This window comes from Gouania willdenowi, chromosome 20, assembly GCF_900634775.1.
Source record: "Gouania willdenowi chromosome 20, fGouWil2.1, whole genome shotgun sequence".
Classification (NCBI taxonomy): domain Eukaryota; kingdom Metazoa; phylum Chordata; class Actinopteri; order Blenniiformes; family Gobiesocidae; genus Gouania; species Gouania willdenowi.
The window spans coordinates 25,922,907-25,943,172 of NC_041063.1; the positions used below are offsets into that span (position 1 = coordinate 25,922,907).

The 20,266-nt window shown below is 36.4% G+C and overlaps 2 protein-coding genes across 4 annotated transcripts in view; one reads left to right on the forward strand and one right to left on the reverse strand.

Moving 5' to 3' along the window:
* Positions 1-2,302: 2,302 nt before the first annotated feature.
* cct5 (chaperonin containing TCP1, subunit 5 (epsilon)) lies at positions 2,303-9,093 on the reverse strand. The gene is made up of 11 exons (XM_028434169.1): positions 8,723-9,093; positions 7,820-7,880; positions 7,570-7,734; positions 7,279-7,477; positions 5,273-5,465; positions 4,125-4,274; positions 3,930-4,049; positions 3,654-3,839; positions 2,922-3,059; positions 2,678-2,858; positions 2,303-2,592 (listed from the first exon to the last, which is right to left on the reverse strand). The coding sequence occupies exons 1-11, from the start codon at positions 8,825-8,827 to the stop codon at positions 2,465-2,467; spliced, it is 1,626 nt and encodes a 541-aa protein (XP_028289970.1). The 5' UTR covers positions 8,828-9,093; the 3' UTR covers positions 2,303-2,464.
* A 13-nt stretch (positions 9,094-9,106) lies between these two features.
* The window catches only part of mtrr (5-methyltetrahydrofolate-homocysteine methyltransferase reductase), a 43,929-nt gene continuing 32,769 nt past the window's right edge, over positions 9,107-20,266 (forward strand). Inside the window, exons 1-8 of one of the 3 annotated variants that reach the window (XM_028434167.1) lie at positions 9,107-9,221; positions 11,210-11,363; positions 13,141-13,294; positions 13,433-13,550; positions 14,849-15,320; positions 15,531-15,644; positions 17,372-17,528; positions 17,616-17,704. In XM_028434167.1, coding sequence (XP_028289968.1) covers positions 11,220-11,363; positions 13,141-13,294; positions 13,433-13,550; positions 14,849-15,320; positions 15,531-15,644; positions 17,372-17,528; positions 17,616-17,704 — 1,248 coding nt within the window. In that variant the 5' untranslated portion in view covers positions 9,107-9,221; positions 11,210-11,219. Of the gene's footprint in view, positions 9,222-9,244; positions 9,462-11,209; positions 11,364-13,140; positions 13,295-13,432; positions 13,551-14,848; positions 15,321-15,530; positions 15,645-17,371; positions 17,529-17,615; positions 17,705-20,266 lie in introns of those variants that run through there. The other 2 variants (XM_028434168.1, XM_028434166.1) reach the window with 2 other exon arrangements.

Consider the following 20,266-nt stretch of genomic DNA (forward strand, 5'->3'; position numbering starts at 1 on the left):
GGTGGGTATACCACAACAAAACATGTCAATTTCTCAATAACGTGCCATGTGCCATTGAGCATCAATTACAGCTCATGCTGTTCAATAAGTCGACTTATTATCTGCTGAGGCTGATGCATAGCGCTCTCCTTGACGTCTCAGACATCGTTGGAGGCCATGATTTCTGCTCAATGTGAATCGACTTTCATCAGAGAACAGCACTGAGACCCACTGGTCCCACGTCCAGTGTAAATGCTCCCTGGCCCATTAAAGATGACACCTGTGCCTGGTGGTGTGGTCAAGTAGCCTTACAGTTCATCTAGCACGCACACCATGCTGATATGAACGATTTCAAATGGTCTGACGTAGAGTTGTGCTCAAGACCACACTATTCGAGACCAAGACTTGCCCGAGACCAGAATGCACCGAGACCAAGACCATAAAAAAATAAATAATTTAAACCACGATGAGGTTCAACAGTTAAATAACATTCATCTTTAGTTTCTTTTACATACAAAACGTGTAAAACTCTCAACTACACAAAAAATGTGTGCAACTGAATTACCTTTGAAACGATATATCACACGGCTAAGTTCCCAGAAATTTGGAAATTACCGGAAATGGGGGCGTGCCCCCGGGCCCCATTTCACAAAAAAGGCTCCAAGCATCTCATCCTATTCATTCATAAAGTATTCATACCAAATTGCAAATTGCATTCCGATCTAACGAGAACAAACGGAGGAGTAGTCATTTGAAAAATGGAGCCCCGTGGCGCATACGGAGTAATGGGCCCCATTTATATATTGGCATGTGCCAATGATTCTGTACTACTAACCGTCGTAATGTTTGACATGCAAATACAGTAAATAAGAAATCGACTTTGTTTTTTTTTTCTTTTAGGGCCCCAAATCAAAAAGGGACCTCAGAGCGTCGATGTGTACACATCCATAGATTATAGCTACCAAATTTTAGCCCGATCCGTTCACGAATAACAGAGTAGTGATTTTAACTAGTGTACACAACAAGAAGAAGACCAGCCTAATAAACCAAAACTACTGATAAATTCACAAAAATTCTAAGTATCTGAAAACAAGATTTTTAGGTCACGTGAATGTACAGCCTCCCACCTCTCTCCCCGTTTGCGTTTAGTGGTGTGTGCGTCAGTCACATTAAGGTGTGGTTTAATGCATGAACAATGTGCATGATATGCATCGTTTTATCCAGTTCTTCTCCTTGTTATCACATCAAAAAAAAAAGAAGTTTTAAAATAGCAGGAATTAGTGCTGATCTTGATCACGGAAAATCCAGTCTGGCCAGCCCAAGACCGAGCAAAAATGCTTCAGAGTCCGAGACAAAAACAAGACCTTTAAAATGTAGTCTTGAGTACGACAACACTTTGGTGCCTTCCACCTTCCTTAATTGTGCCCAGAGTTGAGTGGTATTCATCATCCGGTTCCTCGGGGCACTGCTCATAATGAAGTGGTCATCAATGTGGGATGTGGCCAAAGGCCGTCCACTTCTGGGCCTTTCTGTGACTCTTCCAGTCTCTGTGATAGCCAACTGAACCAGGACATTTATTGGTTGAATCATGGATCAAGCACCTGTTTGGAATTTTGCCATTTAACTCCTTGGTAGAGAACAGCAATTTGTGCAAAAACTACTGAAACGTTGACTAGTTGGACATGTGCATCCAAGGTCCCCTTTGAATGTTATAATTGCATTTTAGGTCAATCTTGAAAATTCACCCGAAAGCCAAATATCAATAACTTTTAGTGTATATAAACAAGTCTTTTGACAAAAAAAAAACTAACTTTCTCAAACGTTGTGAAAATTAACTAAAGTAGAAAATTGCAAGTTTTCTATTATTTTTACACGTTCAATGTCTTTAATCACAGAGATTGAGGCAGTGCAGACGTCTGTTTTTATGGTATGCGATTCTTGTCAGATTAACAAATGAAAACAAAAATTTCACATAATTCCAGGGACCATTGGGCAAAAATCTCCCCAAAGTATAAAATGTTTCACTTACCATGACATTTTATGCAATTGTTCTTAAAAATTGACAAGTGATTTTTAATTGTGATGCAGAAACCCACAAGGCATTCAAATTATGTTTCATATTTTATCAATTCATAAAGAGAAACCAATTTAATATATTTTACTGTCTCAATATTGTTGGAACTTATTTCAAGCGTAGTGTTAAATCTTTTGGTATGTTAAAATGTGATTTTAGTTTTTTATAACCTTTATTTGAAAAACCTTTAGTCCTCTGCCCACATTTCATGGTACCAACATCTCATTTCAAGACAAAAAAACCGTAAGATTCTGGAAATTTGGACTGAACCAACATTTTAATGGTGACTGTTATGACAACATGTTGAACACTTTGTATCAAATGATAAATATCAGTAAGCAGTGCTGTTGGGACACAAAGATCCGCTGACGTCTCGTTACGGTTTCATAAGCAGCGCTGGGTTAACGATCTTCAGTCCTCCACTTCACCAGGACTGCGGATGTCGTCTATCTTTAGGATCATTTTCACCACTTGAGTCGCCAACAGGATCTGCTGCTTCTTTCCAATCAGAGTCTCGATCACGTGCTGCTGTTTCATGTCTGATGTAGAAAATAAACAAAGTGATCAAAATAAAACCATTTTTTAGTGTTAATCCTTTGCATTGCAGCATGCTCTGTTGTTTACCGTTGGTGTTGTTGCGTAAACAGTCGATGCCCAGGAAGGGTCTGGCTTCTCGGACCTGTCTGGCTCGGACCTCCGTCATGGTGTGGATGGGGTTAAAGCCGCTGTTCTCAGCCAGAGCCATGGGGATCACCTCCAGAGCATCAGCAAACGCCCTCATGGCGTATTGTTCCAGAGACGGGCACTGAACACAGAGGTAGATTCAGAACTGAAGAGCACTTTAAATATAATATCTATAATATTTTACCTTATCTGCGGCTTCGTTGACAGCCAGAGCACATGCGATCTCTGAAGCTCCGCCTCCATACACTACACGGTTGTCTCTGACCAAGTTACGAATCACACACAGAGCGTCATGCAGGGCTCGCTTTGCCTCCTCAATGATCTGTGGAGATAAGAAGACAGCGTAAGATCAGTGTTATTCAACCTTGGGGTCGTGACCCCATGTGGGGTCACCTGGAATATAAATTGTGTCTGAAATGTCTAGTAAATAAAAAATATATATAATAATTTAATAATATATATAATACAATTTATATATATATATATATATATATATATATATATTTTTTTTTAAATATTTTCAAATTCAAAACAGTTTTAAAAAACTATTCTATATTTTCACTTTCTCAAATATAATGTTAAAAAAAATTACAAATATATACAATAAATAATATATAGATAAATAATAAAATATAAATGTATTTTGTAATTATTGTTTTCAAAAGTAAAACAATCTTAAACAACTGTATCTATATTTTCACTTTCTCAAACAGAATAAAATTACACATATACACAGAATATTTAAATTATAATCCTGCCTACTCTGTGGTTGTAATACAGAATAACAACCATGTTCAAAAACTAATTCTAGAAGAAAAATAAAGTCTTATGTGATATTAAAATTACAGGAACCATGCGTTAGATCAACATAGAAAAAAAAAAAAAAAAAATAGATCACTGTGTTTATAATGCTCACCATCTTGTTTCCTCCACGGATGAATATGGTCACAGCTCTGGTGTTTTTGCACTCCTGTATAACCAACATGCGGTCCTTGGTGGTACCAAAGGAGATCTCTTTCACAACGCCGGCGGTCCCAAGTTTCTCTGGCGTCAGCTCACAGAATCGAGGTACGATGCGGCCCCCTGTGGCGATGGCGATCAACTGGAATGAGAATTGATCGTATAATCGTCCTGATGCTCTTTTGTGGCATTTTTAATCAAGATTCTTCATTAGCTGCTAAACTTCTCTCACCTCGATCTCAGGCCCTCCCACCCAGCGCACGGCAGGCAACTGATTTTGCAGCAAAAGGTGGTTCGCTTCATCATCAAAGCCCCACTGGCAGATGGCGAGGTTGGCTCCATTGCTTTTGACCTAAACAAAGTAATTAGGAAACACATTTAGTTTTAACTATCATCATAAATGTTACTCAAAATCAAAGTTTCTAACCTGTTTAATCATCTCTTCAAACTTCTCCTTCTCGTATTTCTGAAGGGCTTTGTAGTCTTCCACAGACGTGATGTCCAACTTGTGTTTGGTTTTTGGCTTTGGGGGCTCAAACGGGCAGGTTAGGATGGCGATTTTCACATCTTTCAGTGCCTGAATCATAGCAAGAAAAAAAGCTAGGAGTCAATTCTACTTCCATGGATCAATCAGAGAGAAATAAATGTATGCTGAGTCAAAGCCAATTGAAATACATGTGGTTCAGGCTTTATTAAAGGGATCCCTCATAGTTTATTTTACAAATGTGAACTAAAACATTTAAAATGACAATAGAAAATCTATGCCTAACAAAACAAATTATGTTGCACCATATTTGTTTTTTTTAATTAACTTTTATAAATGGGACTACAGTTTTAGAGCCTGTGTCCCCATTGTTTTCTATTAAAATTAAATATTCAGCCTGCTTTTTAGATCATTTAGCAGCTTTTTCAGTCAAAATATCTTGCGCTGTTTATTGTTGCTCTAAATAATCAGTTAAATTACATGTCAATGTAAACCTCCTTTGTTTCTCGCAAGAGGAAAAAAATAAGTTGTGTCCCGAAAAAAATTACGTGACTGCAGGTGGCGACAGTTCCAAATCTGCAGTTTGGTAGTAGACAATGAAGGAGAGAAGAAGCGCTCTAATAAGGGGCCTTTACTCTCCCTTAAACAGTGCACTAACACGCTCTGGTGGCTGAAGTTAGCAAATAATCACGGACTGATGAAGGACTCCCACCCAAAAGGACTTCTATTTTCAGTAGTCAACAGTCAAAGATTTAAGGGGGAGTTAAGGCCCCTTAGGGGAGCTCATCTTCTCTGCTTCATTGTCTATTACCAAACCTGAGTCGTAACCGTCATTTTTTTTTCAGGTCACAACTGTTTGATCTAAACAGCTGCTAAATGATCTAAAAAGCTGAATGTTTCACTCCAATAGAAAACAATGGGATGTTTACAGGCTCTGAGGCAGTGTGACATCATCAATCACATGATTTTAAGATGGTGAACACAGGCTCCCTTTAAAGTAAAGCAACATGTTTTTAATTTACAAATGAACTAAACTGTTGGATAGTTTTTGTTTTCAGCTTCATGTGGAGAGTTTTTCCATTTGGTCTTACTTTGGGCATCTGAGGGTGGCTGAACTCCTTGTCCACGATGACTCCCTTGATGAGCTGTGTGTCCTCCAGCTTTCCTCCCACCTTGCCCTCCATCTTGATGAGCTCAAAGTCTACGTCCTTCCGGTCCATGTCAGCCACGGTGAGAATGGCGTTCACGGCGATCTCTGCCATCTGCCTGTGGCATCGGTTGATTCTGAAACAATGTTAGGGAAAAATCTATGAGTGAACTCTGACCCTGTGTTAAGACCACCAACATTTGATGGTTTCACCTTTAAAATAAATAGAAAAACTTAATTTTTTGTAGAACGCTTGACTTTTAGTAGCTTTTATACTTTAAGATGTTGCAAGCTTTTTTTAGATTTATATTTTTACATTTAAATATACACAAAGCTGCTGCATTTGGACATTTTTTTCTTTTTGCACTCCAAAGAAACCTAAAATTCAGCACACTTTATTGTTGGTTTATGATATTTTGTTAGTTTGTGCTGTAGATTATTATTTTATCTTTTATCTTAAACCTTGTGATTTTCTGTGCACTTTATTTTTAGTAAAGAGATCCAAACAGGTCTGCAGTGTATTCGGTTGGACAAGTGTAATTGTGTAATTGTAAAAAAATTAATTTAGTATTTTGGACAGCAATGACCTAAACCAAGGGTGTCAAACTCATTTTACTTCAAGGGCCAAATACAAAGCAGTTTGATCTCTATCTAGAAGGGAAATTAGTAATTTTAACATGAATGTTCCCTAGTTTGTAATTCCATGTATAAATAATTTATACAGTTTGTAATGCACAGATACTATCATATCAAAGCCATAAGTGACAGATCAGTCCCTACAGGATCTTCCCTCCTTGATTTTGTGACTCATTTTTATTCAATTAGGCAACATTTTGTGAAAAGGTTCGAGGAAAAATGCAGGATTTTGAAAAAACAGAGTTCTTTCAACAATTTGTGATTCAAAATGACGGCAGTCATGGAATTTGACATATGGAAACTAAAGGCCTGCAAATACTGTGGAGTTTGATTTAATTTGAAGAAACTGAGATATCCACATATGTATTATTTAGTAATTTACACAAGGATCCATGTTTTCTGTGATTTTTGCTTTCTCCTGCGGGCCATCATGAATGGCCCAAAGGGCTTTGAGTTCAACATGTGCAGTTAAAACTACCTCGTGCAGTTAAAACTACAAGTTTGTATTATTTCACAGTATTATTCAATATTTTACAATTAATTAAGATTGGAACATTAAAGGTACAGTCTGCAACTCTCATAAAAGTGACTTTTTGTCATATTTGCTAAAGCTGTCACTACGTAAGAACAGCTTTACATCAAACTACTAGTTGTGTGGAAAAAAAAAGACTCATTGAGCCCCACCCCCTGCTACTACTGCAGCCTTTGGCAGATTGCCAGAATGCACTGCGACCGAGCAAAAAGAACCAATCAGAGCCAGGATTGCGTTTGATGGACAGTCTGATAGCTGTTGCTCACAGCAGCCCCTTTCCCGGGCTGGAGCGCCGTCTTTTTTAGTGTATGATCTGGAGGAGTAGAACTTGGAATTGGTGACTTTTCTGCTTGAAAGGTAATTACTGCTGCTTGATTGACATGTTTGATTTGTAATTGTTACACTAGAACTCTGTGGTGCATGTGTTGTTCATGTGCACGCAGCATCCTCCGTTTGGGTGCTTTAAGTGACATCGAGTTGTTGCTGCTGCTGAGGTGTGTGCACATTGAGAAAGAGAAGCGCTGCAGTAATATGCTTTTAACAGAGCATGTTATATTACTGTGATGTTGCTGTCGGACTAACGTTGGCTTGTTAGCTCCTCTAAGGGAGGGACTTTGGAAAGTTTGGAGGCAGGGCAAGAGAGCAGCGAGGAGGGAGGGGGAGAGTTGCGGACGGCACCTTTAAATGTGTATAATGTCAGTTATAAAAAAAAATATATAAAATCAAGATCGGCCATAAAATTGTTATCTTTGCACCCCTAGTTCAGATAAATGAGAACTCACACTTTGGATCCAAGTGTGGTCATGGCAGTCTGAATGAGTGGTTCCTTGTTGTTGGGGTCACACACAAAGGTTTCAGCCATCTTGTCCAGCTCTTCGATGGCGACGCGTGCGGCCTGATCGTAACCGTCACTGATCCTGATCGGGTGGAGTCCACGATCCAGCAGCTGCTCGGCCTGCTCCAGCAGAGCTCCAGCCAGGACTGACACACCACAGAAACACAGGAATATATTTCACAAATGTCTGCGTTGGGACTCACTGACTTTAAAAAGCATCAGTGTTTCTTTGTCTCACCAACGACTCCAGTTGTACCGTCACCGATCTCATCATCCTGAGACTTGGACAGTTCCACCATCAGTTTGGCAATCTGGTGATCTACATCCATCATGCTGAGGATAGTGGCTCCATCATTGGTGACGGTCACTTCTCCGTCTTTGTCAACCATCATCTTATCAAGACCTGTTTATTCAACAGTTACAGGAAATATTTCAGACCAATCACATGTTTGGATAAAGACTAATTAATGCAGTGGTTTATAGCTCACCATTTGGTCCAAGTGATGTCTTAAGTGTTGATGCGATTGCTTTGGCCGCCATTATGTGAGACTGAAATACAACAAAATAAATTTTTCATGTCAGAAAAAGGCATGATGTCCATCTATAAATTATTTTACATCTCATCAGGGGTTACAGCTACATTTTTTTTTTTAATTTTAAGCTAAAATTGATGCAAATAGATTTATATCCAGAGTTAAAAAAAATCGATGCATACTTATTGATAATTGATCGGTGCAATACAGCGCTTTGTATTAGTGACCTTAAAGCAGTGTGATTAAACCTTTAGGTCGTGACCCCATGTAGGGTGCCTGAAATGTCTAGTTAATTATTAAAAAATAAAAAAAAGTTACTGATAATTATATTTTTAAAATATTTTTTTCAAATTAAAACACACAATCCTATGAAAAACTGTATTCAATATTTTCACTTTATCAAATATATATACATAAAAATTAATCCTGACTACTCTGTGATTGTAACAGTATAACGAACATCATCAAAAACTAATTGTAGAAGGAAAAATAAGGGTGGGAACCAAACAAACAATAGACAAAACGTCAAAGATTAGGACTTAAATGCTTAGTTGTAGTGAGGATGCTGCTCATCTCTAATGATGCTGCCATAGCCTGACAGTAGCAACACCCACAAGCTAACCCAAATCCAGAGAGCACATGCGCCGCAATGTTAGCATGACTTGCTAATTCTTTCACACATAGCTACTCTAAAGTGTTCACAAAACGTTTAATCGATGGCAGACTTGTAAATCTTTACTTTGCGTATACATTAATGTCTGGTCAGCTTCGCAAACGATCTAATGTCAGCACTAACAAGAGTCCGGGTGTCTAGCTAGCTAGCTAACCAACATGCTGCTATAGCGTAGCCCATTGTACCTTCAAAGCGTCAATGCCCGTTAGCCGTGTCTTCGTATCCTGGTCTTTAATAATGATAAACGGCCTCCCATATTCATCGAAAGCCAGCGTCCCCAGAGACGACATGGTGACTGAAAGTATGGACCTCGGTATAAGCTTAAAGTCGGTGAAATTTGAGTTTAAACGGTGCACAATGATAGAAGTTGATGTGTCGTCAGCCGCGCGTTCTGCGGGCGGCTTCTGGAAGGCTCCACGGGCGGAGAGGGCGATACCATGTTCCGGTATATATATCTAATTTCAATGTTGTATAAACTCTTAACTCTAATTAAACATAAACGCATACAAGTGACTTTTTAGCTTTAAAAATGTTCTACAGTATTACAATTAAGAACACACTAAGAAAACAAAAAAAGTAAATTTCTGAAAAATGTAATGATCCAATATCGCGTTCTCTCAATTCTCGCGAGAGTTGTGACATCATAGAAGAGAGAGGAAATCTTCGATTTTTAGGACTTTAAAGGTAAAACATTTCCATCCATTTGATAGATATGGCCCACAAACTTTTCTTAAATATATATATTAATATATATTACATTAAATCTTAACAAGAATAATCGGCTTTTAGGTTTGTCCGTGGTGTACAGTATTAGAGAGATACGTAACTTCCGGTGCCTCGTGATGAAATGTAGGGCTACTGTAGTGAGACACGCTGCCCGGTTTTATCGGTGTTTATCTGCTGCTTCTAACATTATGTATGTTGGTAAGAATATATTACTTTAAACTAACCAATTATCGACAACATCTTCCAATCAACATGCTAATCAGAATGGCGTTGTTCCCTTTTTAACCAGGTCGTTCGAAGTCTAAACATTTGAATCAAGAGACTTTCTCTTGTTGTGATCAAATGAAAGATTTTGGTTTTCCAGCCAGTATTACCATTGTAATTGCAATTGTAATTACATAATTCTCTTGCGCGATTTGTTTGCTTTATGAATTATATTTATTTTTATTGACGTGATCAAGACCCAAATATTACCCAGTATAGAACTTTGTTGTTGTTGTTGTTGAAATCCTATGTATTACTGAATATCTATGGAGGTAGATTTGTGTCTTTATTTTAGCATTTTAACGTTTTTTTTTTTTTTTTTAATTCAAAACATTTATTTTTTGATTGAAGTAAACTTTTTTTTGATTACAAATTTTTTTTTTTTTTTTTTTTTGTTGGAGTGATTTTTTTTTATTGAACATATGTTTTTATTGAAAAATCAAGACACACATTTACCTCCATAAATATCAGGATTGGTAAAAAAAAAATTACACAAGTTTAAAAATGGTAACAAAAAACAAAAAAACCGAAACACATTTTAACCAGTGGTCAGAAAAAACTGGAAAAAAATGTATTTGCACAAAATGCAGATTTTTTTTTTAATGAACATTCTAATGATGTTTGTAAGTATGTAATGCAATGCAATTTATATACTGGTATATTCCATCATGCATGATATGGAGTGCACACTAAGAAATCATTCATTACTTAGTTATTAGGGGTGTCCCGATCCGATATTGAACGAATATCAGATTTTATCGGACTGCATTTCAAATCCCTGATATATATTGTATTATATTTATTCAATTGTAGAATACTGTACATATTATATTGAAGGTAAAAATGTACGTATGTAACCAATTGGTTAATAATAAATGGGTCAGTTTTTCTCATCCCTACTGTTGCTGACTATTGTTCTTTAAGTCACAACACTTGAGCAAACCTTTTCTAACATTCCACACTACAAAATAAGTATTAAAAGTATGCATGATTCGTGCCGATATTGCATCAGATCCATATCGGTATCGACCAATAAGCAAGGCAATATCGGCATCGTATCGGAAGTGAAAAAGTTTTATCGGGACATCCCTATTAGTTATACTGGTACTTGTCAGTTGTGTCACTCTTAAGATGATTAATATTTTGGATTTAATAAATATCAAAAACACATAGCAAAGTAATTTAATTGGGAAGGCTGGTTTACATCACAATATCATTGGAGATTATTTCTTACAAAATTGTTTCATAACTATTTGCAGCACACTAAATTACTTTAAAGGTACGATAATCCACTGTAGTTTACCAGTATGCTCGGACTCAAGGAAAATACAGTATACTCTGTTGTTATTTTTACTATTGGTTCGCTGCATAAAAATGTTTTATTTTTGTTAGATTTTTGTGCATGTGTGTTATATATTTATACATCGTCTTTCCTCTAAACACATGCTTCAGGCTTACGAATAGCTCACATAAAAAGCTCATGGTGTGTTTGTGACGGACTGATGATCTGTTTAGGATTTATCTTTTCGCACTAACCTGCTGAGGTAAAGCCATATTTTAAGATGAATGAATAATAGATAGATACATTAAATGAGGATTTAAAGAATACATAATTTAAAATAAGAATAAAAAAAATAGGAAAAAAGGAAAAAATTGTCACGTTTATGTTTTTTATTTTTTAGATGCTCGATTATGCCCTGTGAGGTGACGTCTCGCTTTGTGCTGCTGTACGGCTCTCAGAAAGGTCAGGCTCAGTCTATAGCAGAGGGCATCGCTGAGGAGGCCAAAGGTCACGGCCTGGCTGCTGATCTCAGCTGCTTGGACCAAAACGACAAGGTTTGATGCCTGCAATAGATTTAGTTCAGACACAGCTGCTTGGCTTTCTTCATTCATTCATCGTTGGCACTTTAAGATGTATGCTTTGCTGCTTAATCATCAGGGCTCTCATTTATCAACCGTTCGTACGTTCAGATCTGAGCGTATCACGTGCGTTCGACCGTATTCACGCAAGCTTCGAAAGTCATGCTTTAAAATGTAAATAGTTGCTTAAACTTTTAGAAAATCACTGCAGTATTTCATCAGTAATGTGATGGATTAAAGGTGAAATTGGCAAAAGGCAATAAACTGAGACAATGGACAACATTTAGTCATTTTTAAAGGGTTTTGATTGTTAATTTTTCTTTTAATGTGACATTTATGGTCTAAGCATAAGTGTCAAAGTCAAGGCCCGGGGACAAAATCTGGCCCTTTCTGGCCACCCGATTTCGCCCGCAGGAGAAAGTTAAAAAGAATTCAGTTGTAATAATGTTGTAATAATGTAACGAATTCAAAGAAACTCCACAATATTTAGGCAAGGCAAATTTATTTGTCTAGTGCATTTCATACACAAGGCCACTCAATGTGCTTTACATGTTTAAAAAGTGCCACAGAAAACATTCATCAATCAATAAGAACATTAAAATCAGCAGTAAAAACATTTAAAATCATCAACAAACACATTATATCAACAACAACCTGATCCATTTAGAGGAACACATTCCCCCAGGCTTTAATCACGTGATGGGCGTTATTTTTAATGTCAAATTGTTCAAAGAACTACATTTTTCTGAAATTATTTCACATAATGTCCTCAAATTAAATTTAAAAAAAATCACAAAATCAATTACATTTTAAGGAAAAAGTCTTGCAGGGACTGATATCTGTCAATTATTGCCTGGATATTTTTGTATTTTATGTATCATTTATATATTGTGTTAAGTGCAAACTTGGTGACATTAATGTTGAAATTGCTTGTTTTCTCGCCTAAACTTTGCGGCCCACTTAAGATCAAACCACTTCATATTTGGCCCTTGAACTAAAATAAATTTGACACCATTGGCCTATAGCGTGTAGACTGAGGTCGATAAACATCATATCCGTGTCTCTCCAGTATCTCTGTTGTGAAGTTGTTCTCGGCGCACACAGGGGGGCAGACATCTCCTGCTCAGTAGCCACAGAACGTTTAAATGACCTCCTTTAAGTCCAGTTTTCACATGTTCAAAAAGCTCATCTTTGTTTTGCTCCATCTCAGATATGAGTTTCATCTTGGAAAAGGGTCATTTTCTTGTTTGACCTCAGTGGGCGGGGCCTCAGAAAAAAGTTAATGACGATCAAATTCAGCCGCTGAATGTTTACGTGTTTAATCACACTTTTGTTCATGACGTACGACCAAATGTGCACTCAAATTTAGGGTTGGGCGATATGAACCTAAACTCATATCTCAATATTTTTGTGTGTAAGTGAGTTCGGTAGTGTGGCTTTTTAAGTGGTAGATCTGGGTTAGGAAGCTCTCAGTAATCCATCTAACTGTGATTTTCTGAGAAATAGAGAAACCAGCAACTCCTAAAACATGTATTTTGATATAAAATAAGCTATAAAATAATAAATCTATATATTGGTATAAGTGATATTGTAATTTTATATATCGTCAAAATAGAAATCTCAATATATTGCCCAGCCCTACTCAAATTTACACCCGTTTTCATGCAAAGGTTAATAAATGAGAACCCTAATGTGTTTCCTAATCACCTGTTGTATGGCACCAGTCCCTAATTATTCACACAACTGGTTCCAGTACAACTTGGAGGAGGAGAATTCCCCAGTGGTCTTTATTGTGTCTACAACTGGAGACGGGGAAGCGCCAGACAACGCTCTGCAATTTGTGAAACGCATCCGGAGGAAGACCCTCACGTCTGACCACTTTAAACACCTGTGCTATGCACTGTTGGGTAAATTCATGTTTCAGAATGTGATTTTTTTTTGTACATACTGTAAGTCCATGCAGAGCTGAGCTGTACTTATTGTTTACTATCCCAGCAGTATGTGTGTGGAAATCCTCATTTGATTTTCTCTTTCGACTTCTCCAGCTTTAGGAGACACAAACTATGCAAATTTTTGCAACTGTGGGAAGACGATAGAGCGCAGGCTGCAGGAACTCGGTGCAAAACAATTTTATGCGACAGGATTTGCAGATGATGGTATAGGGTGAGTGAGTTCTGCAGGGAAATGGAAACGCATATATCCAACTTTTCAGAATTCAGCCGACAACCTTAATCTGTGTATCCTTTGTTTTTTGGTTATTCTGTTTTAAAACCAAATACAAATAACAAATAAAGGGTGTGGTAATTTTGTTTTACTGAAGTGAAACCGAAAAAGAAATACAGAAAAAAAACAAAAAAATGAAAATGAAATGAAATGTTATTGTTTTTAATCTCACCACACAAAGGAGCAAACGCATAAGTCACATTACTGATTAACTGGTGAATTAAAACTTTATTAATACATAAGTAAATAAACAAAAAATAGATGTTATGGAAAGCATGCACGTGATATGTGATTAAAGGAACCAGAGGTGGTGTAATGAATCTACTGGTCCTCCTTGTTTTTTGTGATCAACGTCTGTGTGATAATGGTTGCCATTAGCTGTATTATATCGTGCAAAATAAATATTTTTACTGCCCTCAAAAAAAGCTGTAATTGTTTTTGCAAAAGTGTCAAATGGTAGAAGTTCTAACATTTATTGTTCCTCACACCAGCCTCACAGTAGATAGTCAGTCACCAGTTTATTTGGATACGTTTTAATACCGCTAACCACTAACGGTAGCACACACACACACACACACACGCACGCACGCACACACACACACACACACACACACACACACACACACACACACACACACACACACACACACACACACACACACACACACACACACACACACACACACACACACACACACACACACACACACACACACACAAGTTGATCACAAGAAACGAAGAGCACCAGTAGATTCATTACACCACCTCTGGTTCCCTTAATCACATATCATGTGCATGCTTTTCATAACATTCATTGTTTTGTTTTGTTTTTTTTAATTTGTGTATTAATAAAGTTTCAATTCACCGGTTCATCAGTAATGTGATTTATGTGTTGCTCTTTTTTTGTCAGGGAGTAAAAGTCTGCCCCCCTGTGTGTCACCTTTGTGGTGAGATTAAAACATGAAGCTCTTGCCATAGTTTCCCATAAATATCCAAATATCACACAAACAGAGAAAGATTTAATATTAAAACAGAAAAACATGACTAATCGGGTTTTTGATTTTTCTGTATTTCTGTTTTGGTTTTAAGTCAGTAAAACACAATAACCACACTGTTTATTTGTTATTTTGATTTGGTTTTAACACAGAATAACCATAGAACAAACAGAGCACGGATGAACCTTATTTTTTTTTCTTTCTCGTTGTTGTCTACACTGCCTTCTGGATTCATGTGTGCAGGCTGGAGCTGGTTGTGGACCCCTGGCTGGAAGGACTGTGGAACGCCATCAAAGGAGTTCTACCCAACATGGCGTCTGATAGAAGTGCACATTTAAAAGAGAACGCAGAGGAAAGTAAAGATTTATTCTCCCCAGATGTCCGTCTTAACCTCCTAACCATCGGCGAGCGCCAGGACTGTACGTCCGCTGGCACAGCTGGGAACGCAGGCTCCAAACACACATCTGCTGTTTCATCTTCAACCTCGGCTGCTTGTGATCGTGGGCCAGCTTCTCCCGCAGGAGGCCCTCAGTGCGATGCTGCTGCCAGTGCTCCCACAGAATCACAAAGCAGGGATGTTGGACTTTCCACCGTTTTGTTGGCGTCCTCACTGACACACTCGCTGCCGCCGCTGTCTGTGTCTGCCCTTAATGTCCCCACGCTGCCCCCTCTGTACTTAAAAGTCTCTCTTCAGGAGTCGGACACGTGTAGTGAGGTGATGATAAATGTTGCTGCTTTTTAAATGTATTTATTTATTTATTTATTTATTTATTAATTTATGTATTTATGTATTTATTTATTTATTTATTTATTTATTTATTTATTTATTTATTTATTTATTTATTTGTGTGAATGTTGCTGCTGATAAACATGACAGGAACAAAAGTGCGCCACCATTTAAAGTTGATATTTATTCATGTTTTAGATGACTGGACCAATCAACAGAGAGGTTCTTCGTGAGGTGAACATTTCAAAGGCACTGCAGATGACCAGAGACGATTCAGTTAAGACAGCGTTACTGTTAGAGTTAGACATTTCGGTGAGTTTTTTTTTCATCAATTTTTTTCATTATTTAATGTAATTTCAACTCATTTTCTAGAAATCCTATGCACTTCAGTCTAAAAAAATTCTCAAATTTTTAACAATTGTTCCGTCATTATTCAATAGGCGCTAGTGCTGGGCGATATGGACCAAAACTCATATGGCGATATATGATATCAATATTTTTAACTCAATAAAGTATGACCTGAAAGACAATTCTGGGTTAAATTTGCCACACAGGCTCATTTATTAACATTTATTGACAAACAGCTGCACAATATGTTCCACTTTTGACTTTTTCTCCTCGAAGGGACAGCACGTGCGAGTGAGTTCTGTAGTGTGGCTTGTTTAGATGAAGGTCTGGATTTGGACATACTCAGTGATCATCTAACTGTTCTGAGAAGTAATGAAAGTAGCGACTCCTAAAACAAGTCCTTTTATACAAAATAAGCTATAAAATATTTAGGACACTGTTTGACTGTACTCTATGAATAATATTAAATACTTGTATGATGTGATTTGTACTGTGTGATTGCATAAATAAAAGCAAGTAAAACAAAAAAAAAGATATATCTCGATAAAGGCGATATTGTCATTTTATACATCGCCAAAATAGAAAACTCGATATATCTTGAAACACGATATATTGCCCAGCGCTAATAGGCACACTGTCAATTTTTTGTTTGATCGGATGAAAACTTTTTGAGATATGGCCAATTTAGTTTCAGGCTGGAACATGTTTGGGCCTTCAGTAAACCTGTAATTAGATCAGCTTAGAGCTATGAACACAGACTGTTTACATTGCTAATGATTAGTCACATATATGCATTGGTTCATGGGCGACACGCTCTGGAAATGTGAAAAAAAACAACTTTTTTTTTACTATTTTCATTGGCTCATAACTGCATGTGGTTCTCTCAAGAAAGAACCCAAAAATTGACCTAAAATCCAAAGAATTATTGCCTTTAAATTATAGTCTGACTTTGCCCATTTTTTTCGATTAAAGTAGAGAACATCTTTCTGCCAGCTGCTGTGAGAGGAGTCTCTTTGACTTTCACTTCGTCTGTCTCGAATTGCAGCAAAAAAAAAAAATAACTGCGTGCGTCTTGTACTTGTTAAGGTTAGGGTGTGGCCCCAAACTGTGTAAAAAAAAAAAAGAAGCTGTTTTTCATCTTTTGAATATGAATAATTCGAGTGTTACACTTTACAATATTATATATATAACGGCTACATCCAACACTACAGCTCACACACTGAAAAAAATGGTTAAACAGAGGTCTGCAATCTGCAGCTAGACTGTAAGATTTTCAAACCTAAACAAATGCATGTTTTGTAAGACCATATTTGACTGACAAACACCTTTTACTGTAAGATAAGATGTAATTTATTCATCCCATAAAAGGGAAATTTGCAGAGTTTAAGCAGCAGATAAACTTGAATATACATATATATATATATATGGGCTTTTCCAAGAAAGGAAATTGCACAATAAAAACAATAAAACAGAATATATACATATACACACTAAACTGGTTGACTGTCTGTGGATTGGCTGCCAATTTATTTACATTTAATTCATTTTCTTACCATATTAATGTTTTAAACAGAAAAACAGTCATTTCAACTTTTCATTTTGTCAACCAAAACTTAATTTAAACGTACTGAGGAAATATTAATTATTAACATTAATTAATTAATGTTAATTATTTTATTCCTGTTTCTCAGCCTTACCCTGAGATGATCTACCAACCGGGGGATTCCTTTGATGTTTACTGTCCCAATAGGACCACAGAGGTGGACAACTTACTCCATAGACTGAGCCTTTACAACCAAAAACACTGCCTTGTTAATATTTCTCTAATAAAAGACACCAAGAAGAAAGGTAAATAATGTGCACAAATAGTTGTTTGTTCAAACTGTCATGTTTTTTTTATTTGATTTTAAATCTCTACGTCTTTTCTCGTCAAAGGTGCTCAGGTTCCATCCCACATTCCGGAGAAAGCATCGCTACATTTCCTGTTTTCCTGGTGTCTGGAAATCCGCAGTGTTCCCAAGAAGGTACAACATCATATTCAACCTTTGCTCTGAAGTTTAACTGGGAAATAAATAAACAGCTTATGATGCCAACGATCGCAGAGATTTACTGTCAGTGACCCTCATTTAGCAACCGTTGAGCGTTCAGATCTGAGCGTACGACGTGCGTTCGACCAAATTTGCGCAAAGCTTTGGTATTTATCATTTGTGACGTGATTGTACGCTACGATCAGTTCTAAAATAGTTCCTTAAACTTTTATAAATGTGCTGCAGTATTTAATCAGTAATGTGATGAATTATAGGATAACTTGACTGAATTAAGCATAATAAACACAGACACGGGACAACATTTAGTCATTTTTAATTCTTTCGATCGTTAATATCTTTTAATGTGATGTTTATTATCTAAAGCACGTGTCAAACTGGAGGCCCGGGGGCCAAATCCAGCCCTTTAGAGCATCAAATTTGGCCTGCTCAAAAAAGTAAAAATGATAGAAAAAAAAAACATGAAACATTTTGTAAATTACCAACTAATTCAGTTTTAGATTTCTTAGCCCCTCCAAATACCAAAATCAAATTCAACTCCACAATATTTGCAGAGCTCGGTTTTCCAGTGCTCATATCACATGATGGCACTTTTTTGCACTCTCAATTTTTTCCAGAATCTTGCAAATGTCCTCAAATTATTCAACAAAATTCTCAAAATCAGGGAGATTTAATTGAAGATCCTGCGGGGACTGATATTATCTACTATACATGTATATATCATTTTTATGTGGAAGTGCAAACTAGGACACATTAATGTTGAATTTTCTCTTTTTATCCCCACCTAAAATCTGCAGCCCTTGAACTTAAATGTGTTTGACACTCCTGCACACAGGGGGGCAGACTTCACCACCTCAGTAGCTGATTTTCTTCCACAGAGCTTTTAAATGAGCTCTTTTAAATCCAGTTTTCACACGTTCAAAAAGCACATCTTTGTTTTACTCCACCTCAGAAGTGAAAATGCCGATTTTCATCTTGGTAAAGTTTCTTTTCTTGTTTGACCTCAGTGGGTGGGGCCTCAGAAACAAGTTAATGATGATCGAATTCATCCGCTGCATTTATCAACACCCGGTCATTGGTACGCTGGGATTGGTCAGATACGACTGTTTCATAAATCACACATTGGTTCATGTCGTACGACACAATGTGAACTCAGATTTACAGGTTTTTACGGCAAAGTTGATAAATGAGGGCCAAAGTGTTTAATTCCTTCACATGCTTCCATGTTACCAGCTGAATTCCCAAAATTATAAAGGAATCGTCATCATCTGTGTTGGTTTAATAATCCATTGTTACTGTATTTAAAAACTGCTAAATGATAGCAGTCAAAGGTGCTAATGATGTATGAGAAACACAGCACACCTTCTGCTGCAGTCGCGTGCACGTTGATCTGGTGGCAGTATAAAATTAATCGTCAATTCATTTTTGCTTTATAGTCGAGGTGAAATAAAGCTGTCAGGCGCAGCTTGCAATTAATGTGTAACTGCTCATCGAAGGACAAAATGGAAACAATAAAAGGCAACAGTCCAAAGGCTTTAATTAACATTGTTTGAAGAATGGTGCGTAATGTTACGCCATGGCTGCACTCTTTGAGACATACATTACATTTTAAAAATGGATTATTTAGAAGGAAGTTGACACGGGTTATTTGTTTTGTGGGCTATAGTGTGGTGCAAGAGGAAATTAAACCAACACTTTCTGAAAGTTTGAATACAATTGGAGTTTTAAATGTAGAATATTCTTGTTTTTTTTGTTTTTTTTTTTTTTTTTTAAGAAAAATTGTTTATTTTTCTGTATTTTTATTTGAACAAAGAGTGGCATACAACACAATTTGACAGATACAATAATACAGTAAATAGATGCCTGTGGTCTTTACGAGAGAAATAACAAATAATGAAATGAAATTAAATTAAATGAAATTAAATGAAATTAAATAAAGCTGGAAAAACAGAGAATAAGTATTTCTTCCTTTGAGGTTCAAATCACCCTCTTTTCCATTTAGTTTAAAAAAATATTATAATTAAATAAAACTACTACTCAACAAAATTACAAATTAAACTTAGATGGACTTAAAGAAATTCGACAACCTGGGCATCTTTTTTCTGCTTATTTAATAATAATAATAATAATAATAATATTATTAATAAATACATTTTATAGCACTTTTTTTGGAACTAAAAGCCACTTTACAGAATACAGAAAAATAAAGAAATAACAATAAAAGTAAAAAAAGGTGGGTTTTAAGGAGTGTTTTAAAGCTTTTTAATTTGATACTGAAACAAAAATCTTCATACTCAGAAGTTCAAAAAGATAGAATTCTTCCCTTGTCACAATAACACAATAACTACTGTATATACAAAAGAACAAAGAGTCTGCTGAAAGAGGTGGGGTGTGCGTGTTTTTTTTAAACAATATATATTTTTAAACACTTAAGTATTCATACAAAAACATACAGTATATATATATATATATATATATATATATATATATATATATATATATATATATATATATATATATATATATAAATACTGAACAACA

Coding starts and splice junctions, on each gene's coding strand:
- cct5 (XM_028434169.1), bottom strand. CDS start 8,827: ATGTCGTCTCTGGGGACGCTGGCTTTCGATGAATATGGGAGGCCGTTT. Junction 3,840..3,929: donor TGGGAGGGCCTGAGATCGAG/GTGAGAGAAGTT, acceptor TTCTCATTCCAG/TTGATCGCCATCGCCACAGG. Junction 3,060..3,653: donor TCCGTGGAGGAAACAAGATG/GTGAGCATTATA, acceptor TTATCTCCACAG/ATCATTGAGGAGGCAAAGCG.